This window comes from Pyxicephalus adspersus, chromosome 11 (assembly GCF_032062135.1).
Source record: "Pyxicephalus adspersus chromosome 11, UCB_Pads_2.0, whole genome shotgun sequence".
Taxonomy (NCBI): Eukaryota; Metazoa; Chordata; class Amphibia; order Anura; family Pyxicephalidae; genus Pyxicephalus; species Pyxicephalus adspersus.
Window position 1 is genome coordinate 13,864,725 of NC_092868.1, and position 16,253 is coordinate 13,880,977.

The 16,253-nt window shown below is 38.3% G+C and overlaps 1 protein-coding gene across 1 annotated transcript in view; it reads right to left on the reverse strand.

Moving 5' to 3' along the window:
* Positions 1-4,093: 4,093 nt before the first annotated feature.
* Positions 4,094-16,253, reverse strand: part of CYTH2 (cytohesin 2) — a 31,874-nt gene continuing 19,714 nt past the window's right edge. Inside the window, exons 8-12 of the mRNA XM_072426880.1 lie at positions 15,450-15,561; positions 10,391-10,467; positions 9,097-9,168; positions 8,855-9,009; positions 4,094-8,285 (exon numbers count right to left, since the gene is read on the reverse strand). Coding sequence (XP_072282981.1) covers positions 8,177-8,285; positions 8,855-9,009; positions 9,097-9,168; positions 10,391-10,467; positions 15,450-15,561 — 525 coding nt within the window. The 3' untranslated portion in view covers positions 4,094-8,176. The remainder of the gene's footprint in view (positions 8,286-8,854; positions 9,010-9,096; positions 9,169-10,390; positions 10,468-15,449; positions 15,562-16,253) is intronic.

Here is a 16,253-nt window from a genome sequence, read left to right on the forward strand (position 1 = left end):
ATTTATACACATTTTACCCTTTAGGGTTGGTTTCATGTTTCATAATTCCTAAGAATGTCAGATCACTTCCATTGGAACTCTTTTTATAATAGGCAAGCCTCTCTCTCACCATGAAACTTTTTGGCCTACATGTCACTCCTTCAAGACACTTTTGTGTTTGTATAATTTGGATGGCTAGATGTTTTTTTTTCACCCGCTTTTGTATAGCTAAAACTATCTGAAAACGATATTTAAAAAAATTTTGCACATCACCTTTTTTCTTGTAAATACAAAAAAATATATATATATATATTTCTATATATGCTATGTATCATGACCGTGTTTAGAGCAGAGTATTAATGAGGTGGTTTCCTGGTTCTATTCTGAGAATAAAGGTCTATTAATAATGCATGTTATCATACATATGAGTATACTAGTTCTAGTGAAAAAAATATTATTTGTACAATTTATTTTCCTTTATATACAGATTTTTTTATCTTCCACATAAAGTACTCCTGCCACTTGCTTCCAAAAGGTAAACAGACTCTCCTTGTAAAAGTAGGTTTATACTGGCCTAGTTCCAGGCACAGCTGCTATTCAACTTCCAGGAATGTTGGATAGCTGAACAGCTAAGTATAGTCCTTCATTCATAAAAGACTACTGGCACCTACCTGTTGCCACCTACCTAGCTCACTCCAAAGCTCGCTTCATCTTGGCAAGCTCCAAAGGACAGTTGGGAGAATTCCATTTTTTTTCAGTGTACTTGCACATTGATCTGAATAAACCACCATTTCCATGCATTAAAAAAAAAATTAGAACATAGCTATGTAATTAATGCATTAAAGGGTTTGGCACACAAAGATACATTTTGCTCAAGAGCTCACAGAGGGCCCCCTAGAAAAGTGTTTGCTCCAGAAAACAAAAGTAAGGACTGATTGATTCACACGTCCCCTAAACCATCAACCAAACCAGTCTTTTTTATTTTAAGGTTGATCTCCAGCAAACAGCTAAATACACAGTTGAAAAACATATTTGTTTTTTTTTTTTATCTGCTAAAGAATTTAAAATTCTGTTCAGGGAGTCCTTGGATCCAGGCACTCCAACCAAAATATACAGTAACAGCTTTAGTTGTCTGGAAATCTCTGTTCAACTCTGTGACCGGAGTGCTAACATGACATCATGGGAGTCTGTGCTCATGAAAGGCAGGAATGCCCCTGCACAGATACTGTCATTGTCACATGCAGACTTTTCTCTTGCCATACTGGCAGCCAAAGGGCAATTGACACTTGGGATACTGCCAAATGTTTGGAGGTGTGATGTATACAAAGCATCATGTATGTGTATAAGGCATTAAATAATCTTTAGAAAGGTTCATTCATCTATTACGATTATTAAGTAGTATTTATATAGCGCCAACATATTAGGTAGCATTGTACATTAAATAGGGGTTGCCAAAAAACAGACTGATACCAACAAATGATTTCAGTATGGAGTTCAGAAAGACAATATGCAGTAACTTCCTAAAAGAAAGTTAGGTAGGCGGGTTGTGTCCCGTGGCGAGACAAAAGTGTGATTGTATGGAAAACTGGTTTTGCTGGTTGTGCAAATGATATGTGTTGTATGTTATTATTATTATTATTATTATTAAACAGGATTTATATAGCGCCAACATATTACGCAGCACTGTACATTAAATAGGGATTGCAAATGACAGACTAATACAGACAGTGATACAGGAGGAGAGGACCCTGCCCCGAAGAGCTTACAATGTTCTGCTAAAAACACAAAGAAAAAAGGATATAGAGATACAGAGAGAATTTTTGTGGATCTCAGATTTAGAGTGGCCACCAGTTGTGGTGTTTACATATTCCTCATGCCAGGAATCCGCTGCCTCTGGGGTGACGCTACAAGTAGCTTCTCCTGGTGGCAGCCCCATGGAGAATGATCGGGGGTGGTAGTAGTAGTAGATGGTTTGTTATATTAAGTGAATTTTCTCAACTAGTAATTAAGGCCAACTAATTCTGAAAGTGAAAAAAGCTAAAAAGTTTTTGTTTCTTTTTTACTTCATCTTCCAGACCAAATCTACCAACTATTTATGATATAAACTTTTTTTTTTAATGTTATTCATTGCTAAAAGTATTTTCAATCTAGGAAACAGACACCCAATCCAAATACATCTAAAAAAATCTTCAGATGGGTTAGCTATTATAAAAATGTACAAATAACAAAAAAATAAAATTCTCTCTGGGAATTGTTCCCGCTATAGCAGTTTTGGAAAGCTGAGGGAATCAAACTGTAGGATCAACGTCTACTTAAGATTTTGGCTTTATCCTTCACTGAAAGCAAAACCTTGTTCTGATTATCCCATTAGCAAGAGGATCAGTGCTGATGTCATCCCATGACAAAGACAAGGTCAAAACAATATATCCATGTCAGCATTTTTTATCATTTGATACAGCTAGAACAATGCATTGGCATCATACAGAAATAATAGTAGTATACCATAACATGACAGTGCTTCATGGCTAACAGAAAAAGAATTAAATAGAGATATCACCCAATTATAACTTGTAACATTTTGCACAGCCGATTCTAAAATGACAACGTCAGCAAATTATAGAAAAACCCTGATCGAATAACCTGCAGGAACCAACATTTTCTGCACCTCGGGATTCCTCCCTTTATCTTCAAAGTCACCAGTGTGTTCTGCCTTGCCAAGAGGATCACATACCTATGGACAGTGCTTAAATTTTACCCTTTCAGACTGCTTTGCACAGATACTTCTGTTTCCAGGTACAATGCATAACTAGCGGGTACATTCAGGACAAAGCAATTTCCAGAAGTATTTTCTGTAATGTTGGGACTCTATGTGCAATAATGGCCAAAGAAAGAAAAAAGTACCTGAAGGAAACCTCAACAAAATTTGCATATGGTCCTTTTGGTCTGGTAACTATACACTTGAATGTGTTTTACTCAGTCAGTTGAGAAAACAAAATTCCAGCTAAAAACTTCTTGAGTTCTCTTCCGAGTCTATCATTTACCAGGTCTCTGTAGATCAGTGCCAATGTCATCCTATGACATTTTTTGCACCTCGTGACTGCCCCTCATAACCCCCATGTTACCAGTGTGTCCTGCCCTGCCATCATCTCCATCAGTGTTTCCTTCAGGGTTCCTTGATCATACAGCCAAAAAGATCATTGGTGCCACAAATTGCTATCTATAAAAACCACCACACCAATGTAATGTGCAGGGGTTCCTTAGGACCCCTTAAGTTTTTTCAAGATTTCACATTAAATAGGTCAAGAAAGTCTGCTCTATAATATGGAGAAGATAGGGATACAGTAGTCTAAAACGGGCAATCAGCCCAGGATGACAATGATGTTTCTCCATCTCGACTACACTGAGTAAATATTATTACCCTGGAAGAAGTGTGTTACTTGCAGGATCACCAGGTGAAAAAGATACAAATCTGATAAAAAAGACAAATTAATATAGGCAGCACATTTAGTGCCTGGTCAGCTGCCGTGTGTTATATTTTTATTCCATGGTCAACATACACAACCAAAATGGGGAAAAAAAAACATGCCCCTAAAAAAAGTATGATTTTTTTTAAATCAGAAAAATAAGACTTTGCATCAGGAATCCTCCTAAGGTACATGGATGTGGGTACATATGCTCCAAAAATTGGTTATGGTGTATAAAACTAGTTTGGGCTTTGCTCCACCATATCATTTAATGCACTGGAAATAAATCTCACGTACCTACAATACTGAACACTTGCTTTGGGCACTCCAATATCAGAGAAGATAAAATTATTATGCGAGAACCTGGGCAATTCAGAAAACCTGGAAAGGATGTCTTAATCATTTGCTATTTGACATATGTTTTTAATCCTTATCCCATCTCAGTTTATCTTTATCTTAGTCTTGGAGAGCTTTAATAAATCAGACCCAATGGCTCAATAATTTCCCTTACTGCACAAATTGTATTGAAGTGCAGGGCCAAAATTGACCAATTTCTCTTTGTTTAGACTTGTTCAAAAGCTTCATGGTGGCATCACGTGGCAAAAGTGATTTGGATCAGTACAGCATTACAAATATTAACACAGACTTAATGTTGTTTGAAAGATTTTATTAACTCAAACTTTGTGTACATTATAATATTAAATAGAAAAACGACAACAAAAACCAACCCAATAATACCCAGTCTTACCCCTTACAAGGAAGATGAGGTATTCAGTCCTGAATCATGTTCACAGTACTTCCTTTTATAGAAGGTAACAGACAGGCACAGTGCGGTGGGGGTCTTCCCCCCCACTTTGGCACAACAATATACAAAACCTGCCAGACATACCACGCTACAAAACTCAAAACCGTTTAAAAGGTAATGCCCCATAGCTTACATATTCAAAAAGATGTGCTTAGATTCCATTCGATTGTCACACTAGGATAAGAAAAGTGTGCATTTATCAGTGTTTCATCAAGTGTAACCACCTTTAAGCAAATGTAGTGTTTTATTGCCATAGAAAAATTTCGACGCACAGTCGGAAAACTCAATACAGGGCATTATTATCCGTAAAGCAACTTCGGAGAAGAGAAGATTTAGCTTCCTTTCTGGAGGACCCTTCCACACTCATAAGCTTCAATAATGCACATCTCCTGCATTTGTGCAATGTGATGCCATTTATTATGAAGGCATCTTGCGAATGTGCTGCTAGAAATACTACATACACATTTTCAGTGCATTAGGCAGCCAATGCAAATGGAAGAGCCACTATGTTAACTCAAACACTCGTTAAATGCAGGAACGCCAATGCACAGCAATGGGCCTATAATGTTGGTCTCATGAAGGAATTGAAATTTACAGTAATGAATCCTTACTTTTTTCATTTAAGTTTATACACCAAACTGCTGGTATTGCTACGGCATAGCAGGAAACAATTAATCTTTCTAAACAGTGCAAGGATCAAAGCCCAAATACAAACTGCAGTAACCCACTGGAATTCACCTTTCTGAAGCTACACCAGTTTTTTACGGATACCACCTGACCGCTGCAACTATTTCACTGTTACCCTATATAAACACACAGTGAGGGAGAAGTATAGTAACCCACAGCAACCAAATTTCACCATGGTTGTAATGTGTTACCCAACTGCCTTATTAAACTTGTCTGTACATTACTTAGACCTCTATACATACAAAAAAAAAAAAATCACCAAGGTGACACCTCATTTGCAGGAAGAGTACGGGGCAGGTCCCTATAAATACGCCGTCATGGAGTCAAATAACTTAATAAAAATGATTCAGATACAGTAGTGCAAAAATCCCAGTGTATTGAGTGATGACTGTAACAGAACATGGCTAAATCTCCACCTGGCCTGGCTGGGAAATCTTAGCAAATTCTTTTTTTTTTTTTTTACTACGGGAGGGGGAAAAGATCCAGACTACAGTTTGAAGACTATTAAGAGTTTGTGTGACTTCTTTTGTGTCCTACTGCCTCTGTATGTGTATGGTGAGTGCAAAAAAAGGGGATCCTCCAGAAAAAAAAATGAATTCCTGTACAGGGATAATGCATACTTTAACTGCAACTGGTAGAACCCTTGGCCCGGGGTCTGATTTTCTTTATGTGCACATTTATTACTATAAATGCACACTGGGACAATTTTCTTCACAGTAAATGAGTCTCAGGTTAGTAACCCTCCCTGCTACCAAACATTCCCGGATTGGGTTGATACCTCTGCCTCTCTAGAGGTAGTAACATTTCTTGTGGATCCCATGACGCTACAAGTGATGGATTTATCCTTGGGTGAAACACAAAAATGGTACCCAGCAGCAAGACATAAGCCCCATTGTAAACATGTCAGACTTTTGCCGCATGAGCATGACCATTCGTCCCGGGCGACAATCATTTGATCTGTGTATGTAGCATAAGAATTCACATAATGGCCACACAGATGGGGAAGGGATCTTGCTGAAAATCTTTACAATCTTTATCTTTAGTATGATTTTTTTTACAAATAAAAAGTTAAACTCCATCTGTTTTTGCTGTAAAGATTTACCTTCAGTTCTTGCTCCACAGACACAACCAAAGAAATGGGATTTGGAGAAATGACATTATGCCATTAACTATATTAAAAGGATCTCAGTGGCATTCAAATTTGACAGACATTAGAAACTAATCAGTGCAGGTCAGGGACTGGCCATATTGGGAAAGTGACTACTCTGTGTTATATCCAATCACAATTATTTCCATTGTTGTCTGTCCTTTGTGATTGCCCTATATACATAGACCTCTACCAGATATATTTACCCAACAGCCAGGCTACAGTGCTAAACTTACACAGCAGACCGTTTGCAGCCAGCTGTAATCTATCCAGTGTGGATGTCTATGGGTGTGCAGATGCCCCTCTGAGCTGGATGCACAAGCATTTCAGAAAAACAACTACATGAAAACACTCAACTCAACCATGTTATGTAAAAAGCCATGACATCTGAGTGAAACTTTGGACCCGCTTAAATTGAAAAAAGCTAATCTAGGTTCAACCATCCTCTACCCCAGAGGAACCACTAAAATAATAATTTCAAGGTCTTGGGGAATCCCTGCTAAGACCTATGATTGGGTGAATAGGGGAAGAATGACTCTTTCATTAGCGATCAGTTATAAGGATGTTCCCCTATATAGTGGTCGTCTGAATACCACACTTAAAACAGATAAAATGATCTCTGGTGTAATGACAGTCATCCACAACACATGAAACCCCTGGCAACCTTTGAAAGAACACTACAGTTCCACAGAACTTTTGTTAATAATGGCTGCTCTACATATTAATCATACCCAATAACTGCAACAGATAAGAGTGCCTGCCAAACCTCCAAAACATTCATCACAAATCCAAAACAAGGAATCCTTATTTTAATAAAGTTTGCCCAACCCTCCCTTCTTCTTTCAATATTTCTAAGGGCCACTGAGGCCTTCAGATGCAAGTATATCTTTGAGAATACCCGTAGACATTCTCACTGCTCTTGAAATCAGCAGGCTGGGTTATAATAATTAAATGTCTATGCATACTGTAAAAGGAACAAGGAGAAGCATGTGCACTTGTTTTTTTTTTTATAAAGCACTGCAGGTTTATAAAATAAAGGTCTACATTTAATCACAGTGGTAGTAAACCATTTGAACAGGTGTAGTAGAATTGGTATGATGTAAAGTAACTCGGCTCCAGGCCATAGGCAGAACTAATACAGCCTGGACCCAGAGCTTACGTTTCCCAGCTTTGCTTTAAGCTGTTTAAATCTTTAACCTCCTGCTGACCTCCTGTTCAGACGAGGCTTGTTATTTGGCCATCATGCCCATCTCAGATGTTGAAATACTGAAGCCAAAAACAGCCAGCATTTTATATAGAGGTCAGAAATCCAGCCTACACGTTTCCCTTAATAAAGAAAAAAAAACATAAATAGTAACAGCAAGGAGGAGAAAGAGGATGAGTGGGCTGCATAGTGTCTTAACATTGAATTTGGTAGGACCCCCCATAAATGAAAGAACCCGACCCTCTCACATATAAAGAAATATAGTTTATGGTAAGCAGAGCTCTGCAGCATCTGTTCTGAGACCATGGCACCCATTTTTTTTATATGGATACAAGCAATTTCTGTAATACTTAAAAAATAAAAAAAATAACATTAAAAAAAATATATTGTAGGGCAACTGTACTACAGAAACTTCAAGCACCACCGCTGATGGGTGATAGGAATTAAATTGTCTTTATGGGAAGAACAGAATATCGTTTACAAAAACTGAGGAACTACAGTCCTTGTGTGCTGTTGAAATGCTTAGGTTGTGGGTTGTATTGCTCTTCCATGCAGATTTTTTTTTTCTTTTTTAATTTTTCCACAAAACTTACTTGCCAACCTGGCAAGTTCTGGTTCTAAATAACCAAAATATTTTACACAGGAAGAAAAAGCAGAAGTCCAAAGACCAAAAAACTTGGCTACCACTGCCGAACCCTTGGAAAAAAAAACGAATAAATCTTGAAGGCTGTAACACTTCCAGCAAAAAGAATCCTGCATCGGATGCCATCAGCCCTCCCGATTTTCACATTACACAGCCAGTGGAATGCCGAGCTCTTCACTGTCCATCTTTCACGAGGAGTTTTTTGTAGCCATAACAAGCAAACCTGCGCCAATGTCATATCCGCCATTTAAGATTGTTCTTGCTGCTGTTGCTGCATCTGTTGCTTTTTCTTTACAGAGATGCGTTTTTTCCTGGCAGCTAGCATTTCGTAGAAGGGATCCACGCTCACAGCCGCTCTAAACATAGGGAATAGAAAGATGCAAAATCAGAGCCTTGCAATAATATAAACATTATCGGGATAGAATACATTACTACAGACTATTCTATGTGCATTTTAATTTACTTGGTGGCAAGTATATTGATCAATATTTTTTATTTTAATATACCCACACACAGAATAGTGGTGGTTTTCAGCCTTAAGCTCTATCTTTACAATAAAAAGCAATATGGCCAATTTTAAAGAACAGCATAAGGATTTTTGCTTTATTCTGTGAACAGAATAAACAAAAAGTAAAGAAGAGAGGTTGAAGGGATGTTTGGGTCACCAGAAGAGCTGCAGACATGGACACACCATATGAGCAGTCTTCTACTGCACAAAGTTTTTCAGGCAGGGTTCTCTTCTCCTCCTGTGTCCTTGTCTGTATCTGTCATTTGCACCCCTTATTTAATGTACCATGCTGCTTATATACAAATACTGTTTATTATTACCAATGCACAAAAAGATGACAGCAGTAATGTTTCAGTGCTGTACAGTTAAGTGAATACATTTACAGCAGCCACCAGGTGGCAGCACATGACTTCTTACTTAATAGATTTGATCCACTCCTCTTTCTCTTCCGGGGTCGGTGCTGAAATTCGGTAGACATTATGATTGCCCTCCACAACTCTCCCATCAGCCTCGGTTTTGCAAGCTTTGATCAGCTGACCCTTGTTGTTGGGTATGTAGAGCTCAAAGCAATTCTGTGTGCAGAATGGAATATCAGTTATTTAGGATGTATACACTGGAATTTTTAGCATAAAGGAAATGTCAAATACAACAAACTTTACCGGTTTCCTGGGATCCTCAACTTCCCTGATACTGAGATTCTCCAGAGGGATGATTCCTCGTGGCTCCTTATCCTACATGGGAATACAATATTTGTTACAAAATTACACAGAAAAAATACTATTGCATTATTACTATCATTGGAACATCAGGCAACACCGACTGGTGCATTTGTGGATTAGAAGAAAAAAAATGAGGTTGGGTAGGGAGTAGGAGGACCCCCAGTAGCAGTCCAGCATTCTCCACAGAATTACACATTAACCCACAAACAGGACAAAGGAGAACACAGAGCAAGCAAAGAAATGCTAAGCAAACTGGTCACATTACCAAGACCTGCTGTAGTTCTGAGAGCTGCAATGGAGATTATATATATATAATATAGTAATTACAAAGTAGATGAGTAAAGATTTGCAGCCTGAGGAGAACAACCATAGCTAAATAGATCTAAAGTATGGACTTATTATATGCACGTGGCATATAGAACCAGCATCATATCACAAACATGATTCTGCTATAGAATATACAGAATTATGTGTGTAGCCCTGAATTCTTTAAATGTGAATTTTCTAGCACCCATCTGTTCAAATATTTGTATGAAGTTTTGTTTGAGGCACATGAGTGTGGGGGAAGCACATGGTAAGCTAATGATCAGTCTACTATTCATCTCACACAGCAGTGCAATGTAGGCTGTAAACCATACAAATTACAAAGCAAATAGTGCACGGTAACATAAAATAATGGCAACTTCATTCTAAGATGCACATTCTAAACTACTGTTTGTTTACATATATATGTATCAATCCTAAATCTGGAACTACTAAGGAAATACATTTTTTTTTCTTACAAACTCAAGTAACGGTTTACTGTGGACCTTCATTAAAACTTCTCCTCAATATACTTGATGTTTCCTTGCCTCTTCTGTCAAGTATTAAAAGGCTAAAAGCGATCTCTTTTCCAGGCACAATAAGACTTTTAAAATGAACGCACTCATTCCTGCCAAAACTATTGGAGAGAACAGACCAAAGTGGAACTGAAGTTTGCCCATGCAGGGCAGTAGCCAAGTTCTAACCCTGACCCACTGATTCAGTCAGCTAAGCAGATTGTAAAAGTCAGAAGTTTAGATCTGCATATTTATTTCTAGTCACACTGTAGAGGCCAAAAAATTCAACAAGACAGCCAGACAAGGGCAGCCTTGATGTTTCTTTTGGGATAGGTTTCCCTAGCCATATCCTTTTTATCATATAGAGCAGAATTTTAAAACAAAAAAAAACAAACAAAAAAAACCAAGGATCTTACCGTAGTATATTCAAAGTAGTACAAGCAGTTGTCAGTCAGGATGAACCAACGGCGCTTCCACGTTTTCACGCGTCCACCTGTCAGGAAATGCAGGGAGGGGGTGATAGAAGCAAGGGTTAGTACTTGTTTAGAAAGCTGCAATATGTGCTGTGATCTACCTCCACCTCATGTTTGACCCGCTGCAATTCACATATGAAAAAACACTGTGTGGGTGACCCAACCCAAACCAAACCGTGACTTTTCTATTTACTAAATGGACCGATGAGTACAAAGTGAAATGAACCGTTACCAACCTTCCTTTAAGTCAGTGCAATGTTATACACAAACAAACATGAACTATATATCCAATCACAGTCTAGAACGGTGGTACTGATTTCTGGAATTAGTCATTTTGCAGAGAAGCAAAGGCTGTGCACTAAGAAGCAAACATAACTACCAGCTAAAAGGGATCCATCATTAAAACTAGATGCCTATGATGTAACTGAAAACCTATTGGGATTTGTTAATAGTTTAAGCAGTGCTACTCAACCAGGGTTCCTCCAGAGGTTGCAAGGGGTTCCTTGAGCAATGAGGAGATCTGTGACTCAAAAGGTCAGTTTAAGTAACACCAATTAACTTTTTAGCCATCTGTAAGGATGACATTCTTTCCAATGGCCAGCAATGTAAGAAGCATTCTTCTCACTGACTTTATAGTAATTATAGAAAGGGTTCCATGAAGACCTGAAAGTTAATTCAAGGCCCCTATGTTCAAATGTTCAAGAAAAACAGAGTGAGAGATTGACTCCTGAACACTTGTGCAGGGGAGAGGGCAAATGAATGACATTTGAAGTGAACCTGAAATGGCCTAAAAAGTAACAACATTATTGCATTGCTCAGGACATCGTACTACTGAGAGCAGCCGCTTCAGTATACACAAATACGTCCGGCACACAAGACTGTCAGAGCTTCAGGGGCCAGAAATGGTTCCGACAGTAGAATGAGAAGACACTATGTACTTTGCAGTAATATGAGGACATCCACATACTCAGAAGTCAGGGACTGTATTTGAGGAAGCCAAAATCTTAAATCACATACGGGAGTTCAAGGTAAACAAAGTATTTTTATGTATTTTATGTTTAAATAAATATAAAAGGATAGGTCCAAGTTCATGAAAATATTTCAAGGAACAAAAGCAGTATTTATAAGCTACCAGGCTCTTTACAAAAATAGTCCATGGACAGAAGTTAAAGCAGAAGTAAAGTCCACTTAGTAACAAATGCTGACAAGCAGTTTTTACAAGCCTGCCAACACTTGTTCCTGAAATAGATATCTCTCTCTCTCTATATATATATATATATGTACATATGCATTATGTGCATGTTTTGATATTATCCGGTGCACTTGAGTTACATCACTGAACTTGGCCAATCATGAGAATGAAGATTTCAACTCCAAAAACACGTTGGGCGGGATATATTAAAGATCTCCAAGGCTGGAGAGGATACACTTTCATCAGTGAAGCTGGGTGATCCAGCAAACCTGGTATTTCTTCATCATTTGCTAGCAAATGTTTTGAATCCTGGACAAGATCCATTCCAGGTTTGCTGGATCACCCAGCTTCACTGATGAAAGTGTATTCTCTCCAGCCTTGGAGAGCTTAAATAAATCAGGCCACTTGGAAGATGGAAGCACCAGTGACAAACACTGCCATTGCTGCACTGTAGCATATTGCTCTACCAGGCAAATATGCTGTACATACTTTCATACTATAGCAAGAAACTTCTGGGGGCCCAAAAAACATATGCCAGTTTACTTTTACTTTGCTTTCAAAACAGTTTATATGGCTGGCACGATGCATATATGATATATTACATTTTTATTATATTGTATATATTATAACTTGTAATTGCCTTTTCGCACCACTCTAGCGGCAAGTGTCTCCTTTTTTCTTTGCATTCCACTGCAGCAGCCTTGGTATTTTCAGCATTTGACAATTCTGGAATTGTCAGAAGTCTGTCTCCCCCCACTGTATACCATGGCCCCCTAATTTGGCCCGTGTCACTACAGGACTCAAGATGTGTGACATGGGGGTGCAAGGAAAGAACCTCTGCACATGGTGGGTAACACATGCATCTGACAGTTTCCAACGTGTCCAATACTGAAGAGATCTAAGGGGACTGCAGCACTAGAAAATAAAGTAAAAGTAGGAGATATGGGCCACCCAAGGTAATTCAAAGGGGTTATGCAGGGTGACTATATTCAGATTTTGATCCTTAGCATGGCCAAATTTAACTGTGGGGCAATCCGTAAAATAATTTTTTATATGTTCCCATATGAAAAGATTAAAGTCCTTTTTTGTTTAAGAGTAAATAAACTCAAGACCCCCCCCCCCCCCCCCTACCCAATTAGGCTTTCCAAACATATTAAACTATTGTGTGTGTATAGCAAGGCAGCTGCAGAGAAACCTAACCCCAGGCTACTGTGCAACAACAAAGGAGCAGAAAATTTATTTTCCAGCAAACACAGTTGAAATGATGGATCCCAAGATTACACATAAAACCTTGACACATGATTGCAATCCACTTATCACTGGACAAAATGTGCGCTGCGTTATTACATGAAAACTAGGATGAGGGTCGAGTGTAACACAAGCACCACCTACCTCCTGCGCAATTATTGAGAGCAGACGGAAGAGCAAATGTCATCAGCGGCGGAACACACAAGGTATGAAAAACAGAAAGTCGGGGAAAAGAAAGAAAAAGGAGGAGGTGCACACGACATAGGGAGGGCAGGCAGGCAGGTGAGGATAAAGAGAAAAAAGGAAAAATAAGTCACATAAACAAAAGGTGGAAATCAAGGTTCATACACATCCTCTAGGCACAGTACGCTTATAGCGCATTCAGTATTATATAAGAGAATTGGCAGAGCAAAATATGGTAGGAGCCATGTACAGGAAAAGGAGGGGTATATGCTTTTCCTTTAAAACAAAAAGTGAAGGTTTTACTAAAAATAAAGATTCTATTAATGTGAAACTAGGATTTCAATCAGCAGTACACCAATGTGCCCTGTTGTGTAGTTTAACATTATTGCAATACCCTCAATTAGCATATCAGTGCTACATACCGCAAGCTTTGCTTACACCTTCTACATAGCTACCTCTGGACATCTTGTATTCCAAATAGCGAGATTATTTAAAGAAGGAATTTCCCGAGAACCCATCAGCTGTTCAGCTGGTTTTTCACCCACCCGAGACATCCCAACCTAGTCCTTTCCTATTCAGAATAATAGGAGAGCTATTAGCTGCACAGACATATGGAAGATTATACACTGCAGTATGAGAATGCAAGCAATAAGGAAAAAAAAAGGGGCTAGGGATCGAAGAAGTCATGCAAAAAGATGTTTTTTTATTTTTTTGTTGATAAAAAAAGTACGGTTTAGATATTCTGTCAATATTTACTGATATTTGTATCTACAATTGGGAAGAGCTACCTTCAGATTCTGTTTTTGGTGCAAGGTGTTATAGGATAGTACAAGGTTTAACCCTTCCTTGCTATCCAAATATTTAAAGTAGGAAAAAGTACCAAGACACCCAACTACAATTATCTATGCTCTTACAGTTCTCTCGACACTCCTCTGCAAAGTCCTACATAAGGGTTAATCCTGCTACTAAAGTCCACCAGTTTTGTCACTGCTGTGCATTCACGCAGTGAAATGGAATACATTTGAACAGACAAGAGTAACTGCTGTGGGTACAGCCCATACATTGCTTGTAGGAATGCATAGCACAAGTGCTGTTATTTTTTACTCACCCACCCTCCTTTCACTAAAACTATTATCTTCATTCTAAAATGATAGAAAAAAACTCCTTTGCTTTAACCAGCTACATAGGCAAGGTTACTGGTGGTTATGTGGACATTTTTTAATCAGGTGCATCTTCCATTATATAAACAGCTTGCACTTAGATTTGATGTCTGTACAGAGCTATTGGAAAATAAAATGTAAAAAAAATAGTATGCTGTAGAGATCACAAGAACCAATAATTAAAAGCAATGTCTGTTACAGTGCAGCCTTAGCAAGGGATTGCTTTTTTCCCTTGTTATCTTCCTTGCATAGAAGTGAAATAAACCTTAGCCTGCCTGAGCTTATGGTTTTTATGAGGGCAAAGTCCGAGGTCTCTACCCTCCTCCATCAGTCTGGCAAGGGTGAGAGTTTCAGTCTTTAGCTCTGAGATCAGGCAGCAGACAGGACTCTTTAAGGCCTTATAACTTGAAACAAAACTGACATTTCAGCTTTGACAGGTCTATCATTCACAGTTAAAACTTGAGCATTATCAAATCTTGAGAGGCAAATTCGTATTATATTAAACTGGGTATGTTGATGTACTGTTCACTGAAACTTCGTTTGCACCATATGGAACAAGTTTAAGAGGTTCTGACCAATTAGAAAATACAAATATTCACAAACTGCTAAGCCATATGCAGAAGCAAGCTGGGCACAGCTAATCCTCTGTTCTTCACGCTCCCTACAGCTTGCAGAGATAAGGGAAGCCTTCAAATAAGAATATGAAGGTCCACCCAAACTAACTAACTTTACCCAATCTGAATTTCTAGATCACCAATTTTGCTGGTATTTTAAAATTTAAAAACCAAAATCAGCAGATCTGGCTGTAATCCTGAAATCTTTAAGCTTCAGTAATTAAAAAGACAAAGGGTATCCATTAAGGGTCAGACCTTTGGTGCCCATAAGTCTAGTGCAGAAAAACTGCCTGACAGAGTTATTACCCCGGGGTAGATAAACTTTTTCCCTCTAGAGAAAGGAGGCATACATTATGTGTTTGTGACATTCTCCTTTCAAAACCTGAATATTTAAGGCACCTATAAATACTAAATTCTGCTGATAGTGGTTGAATAACAACGTTTCTGCTTTCTAAATACAACAGTTACGTTTTTTTTGTAGGGCTTCTTGGAGAGAATCTTACATGGCTCCAGAGAGATCTGGTGGAATTGCAAGACAAGAGACGCTAAAAACAGAAAAAGAAAGATATTGTCTGCTGTACCCGGACCATGGCAGAATGACTTACCGAGTTTGAGGAGCCAGCCTTCTCTATCTGGATTAAAGAAAGTATGTGTGAGATCATTCCCATCATCCTCTGGGATTTTAAATGGCTCGTTCCTTATACTGTCATAGAGATTCTGTAATAAAGAAGATGAAATTTTAGACGCAAGTTTCAGGAAACTCAAACCAGTTAATGAGCTACGGGTGCCATACAGGAAACTCTGTACTAAAATAAGAAAGTGTCTTAAATAAAGGTCAGGCTGTATTTTTGGTTATTTTCTGAGGCTACAGGCTAAAAAATGCTGTCAACTCAAAATTTAGTTCCTAAAAGGTAAAAAAAAAAAAAATTAAGCTAATAACAAAAGAATATGGACTGTCTGACTGACGGAGCTGCATAGCTTTGGGAAGGGCTCTTTTGGATCACAATAGGAAAACATAACTCTGTGCTCAGACCAAAACAGAATAAAGAAAATGTTCACTGCACACCCAAATACAGACTCTGTAAAATATGTTAGCATGTAAAACAATGTGAAACACAGCTGAAGACGATGCAAACATTCCAACTTTTGTGGCTAGTTTATAAAAGATTCTACATCTATTCTTGCTTAAGTCAGCCATTGCTTATGCAGCCGATAATTAGTAATCCTCTTATGTCATTAAATACAAATTGTCTGAGCAGTAAGCATTTTAGCAATGTCCATATGTCACCATATTGCCTGTTTGTCCCTAACGGCACATTTGCAACAGAAAGGAACTGTCTGTGTATTTGCTAATGGAAATAATTCTCTTTATTTCTCCTGCCCATTATCACCAGGGCAACAAATAGTGG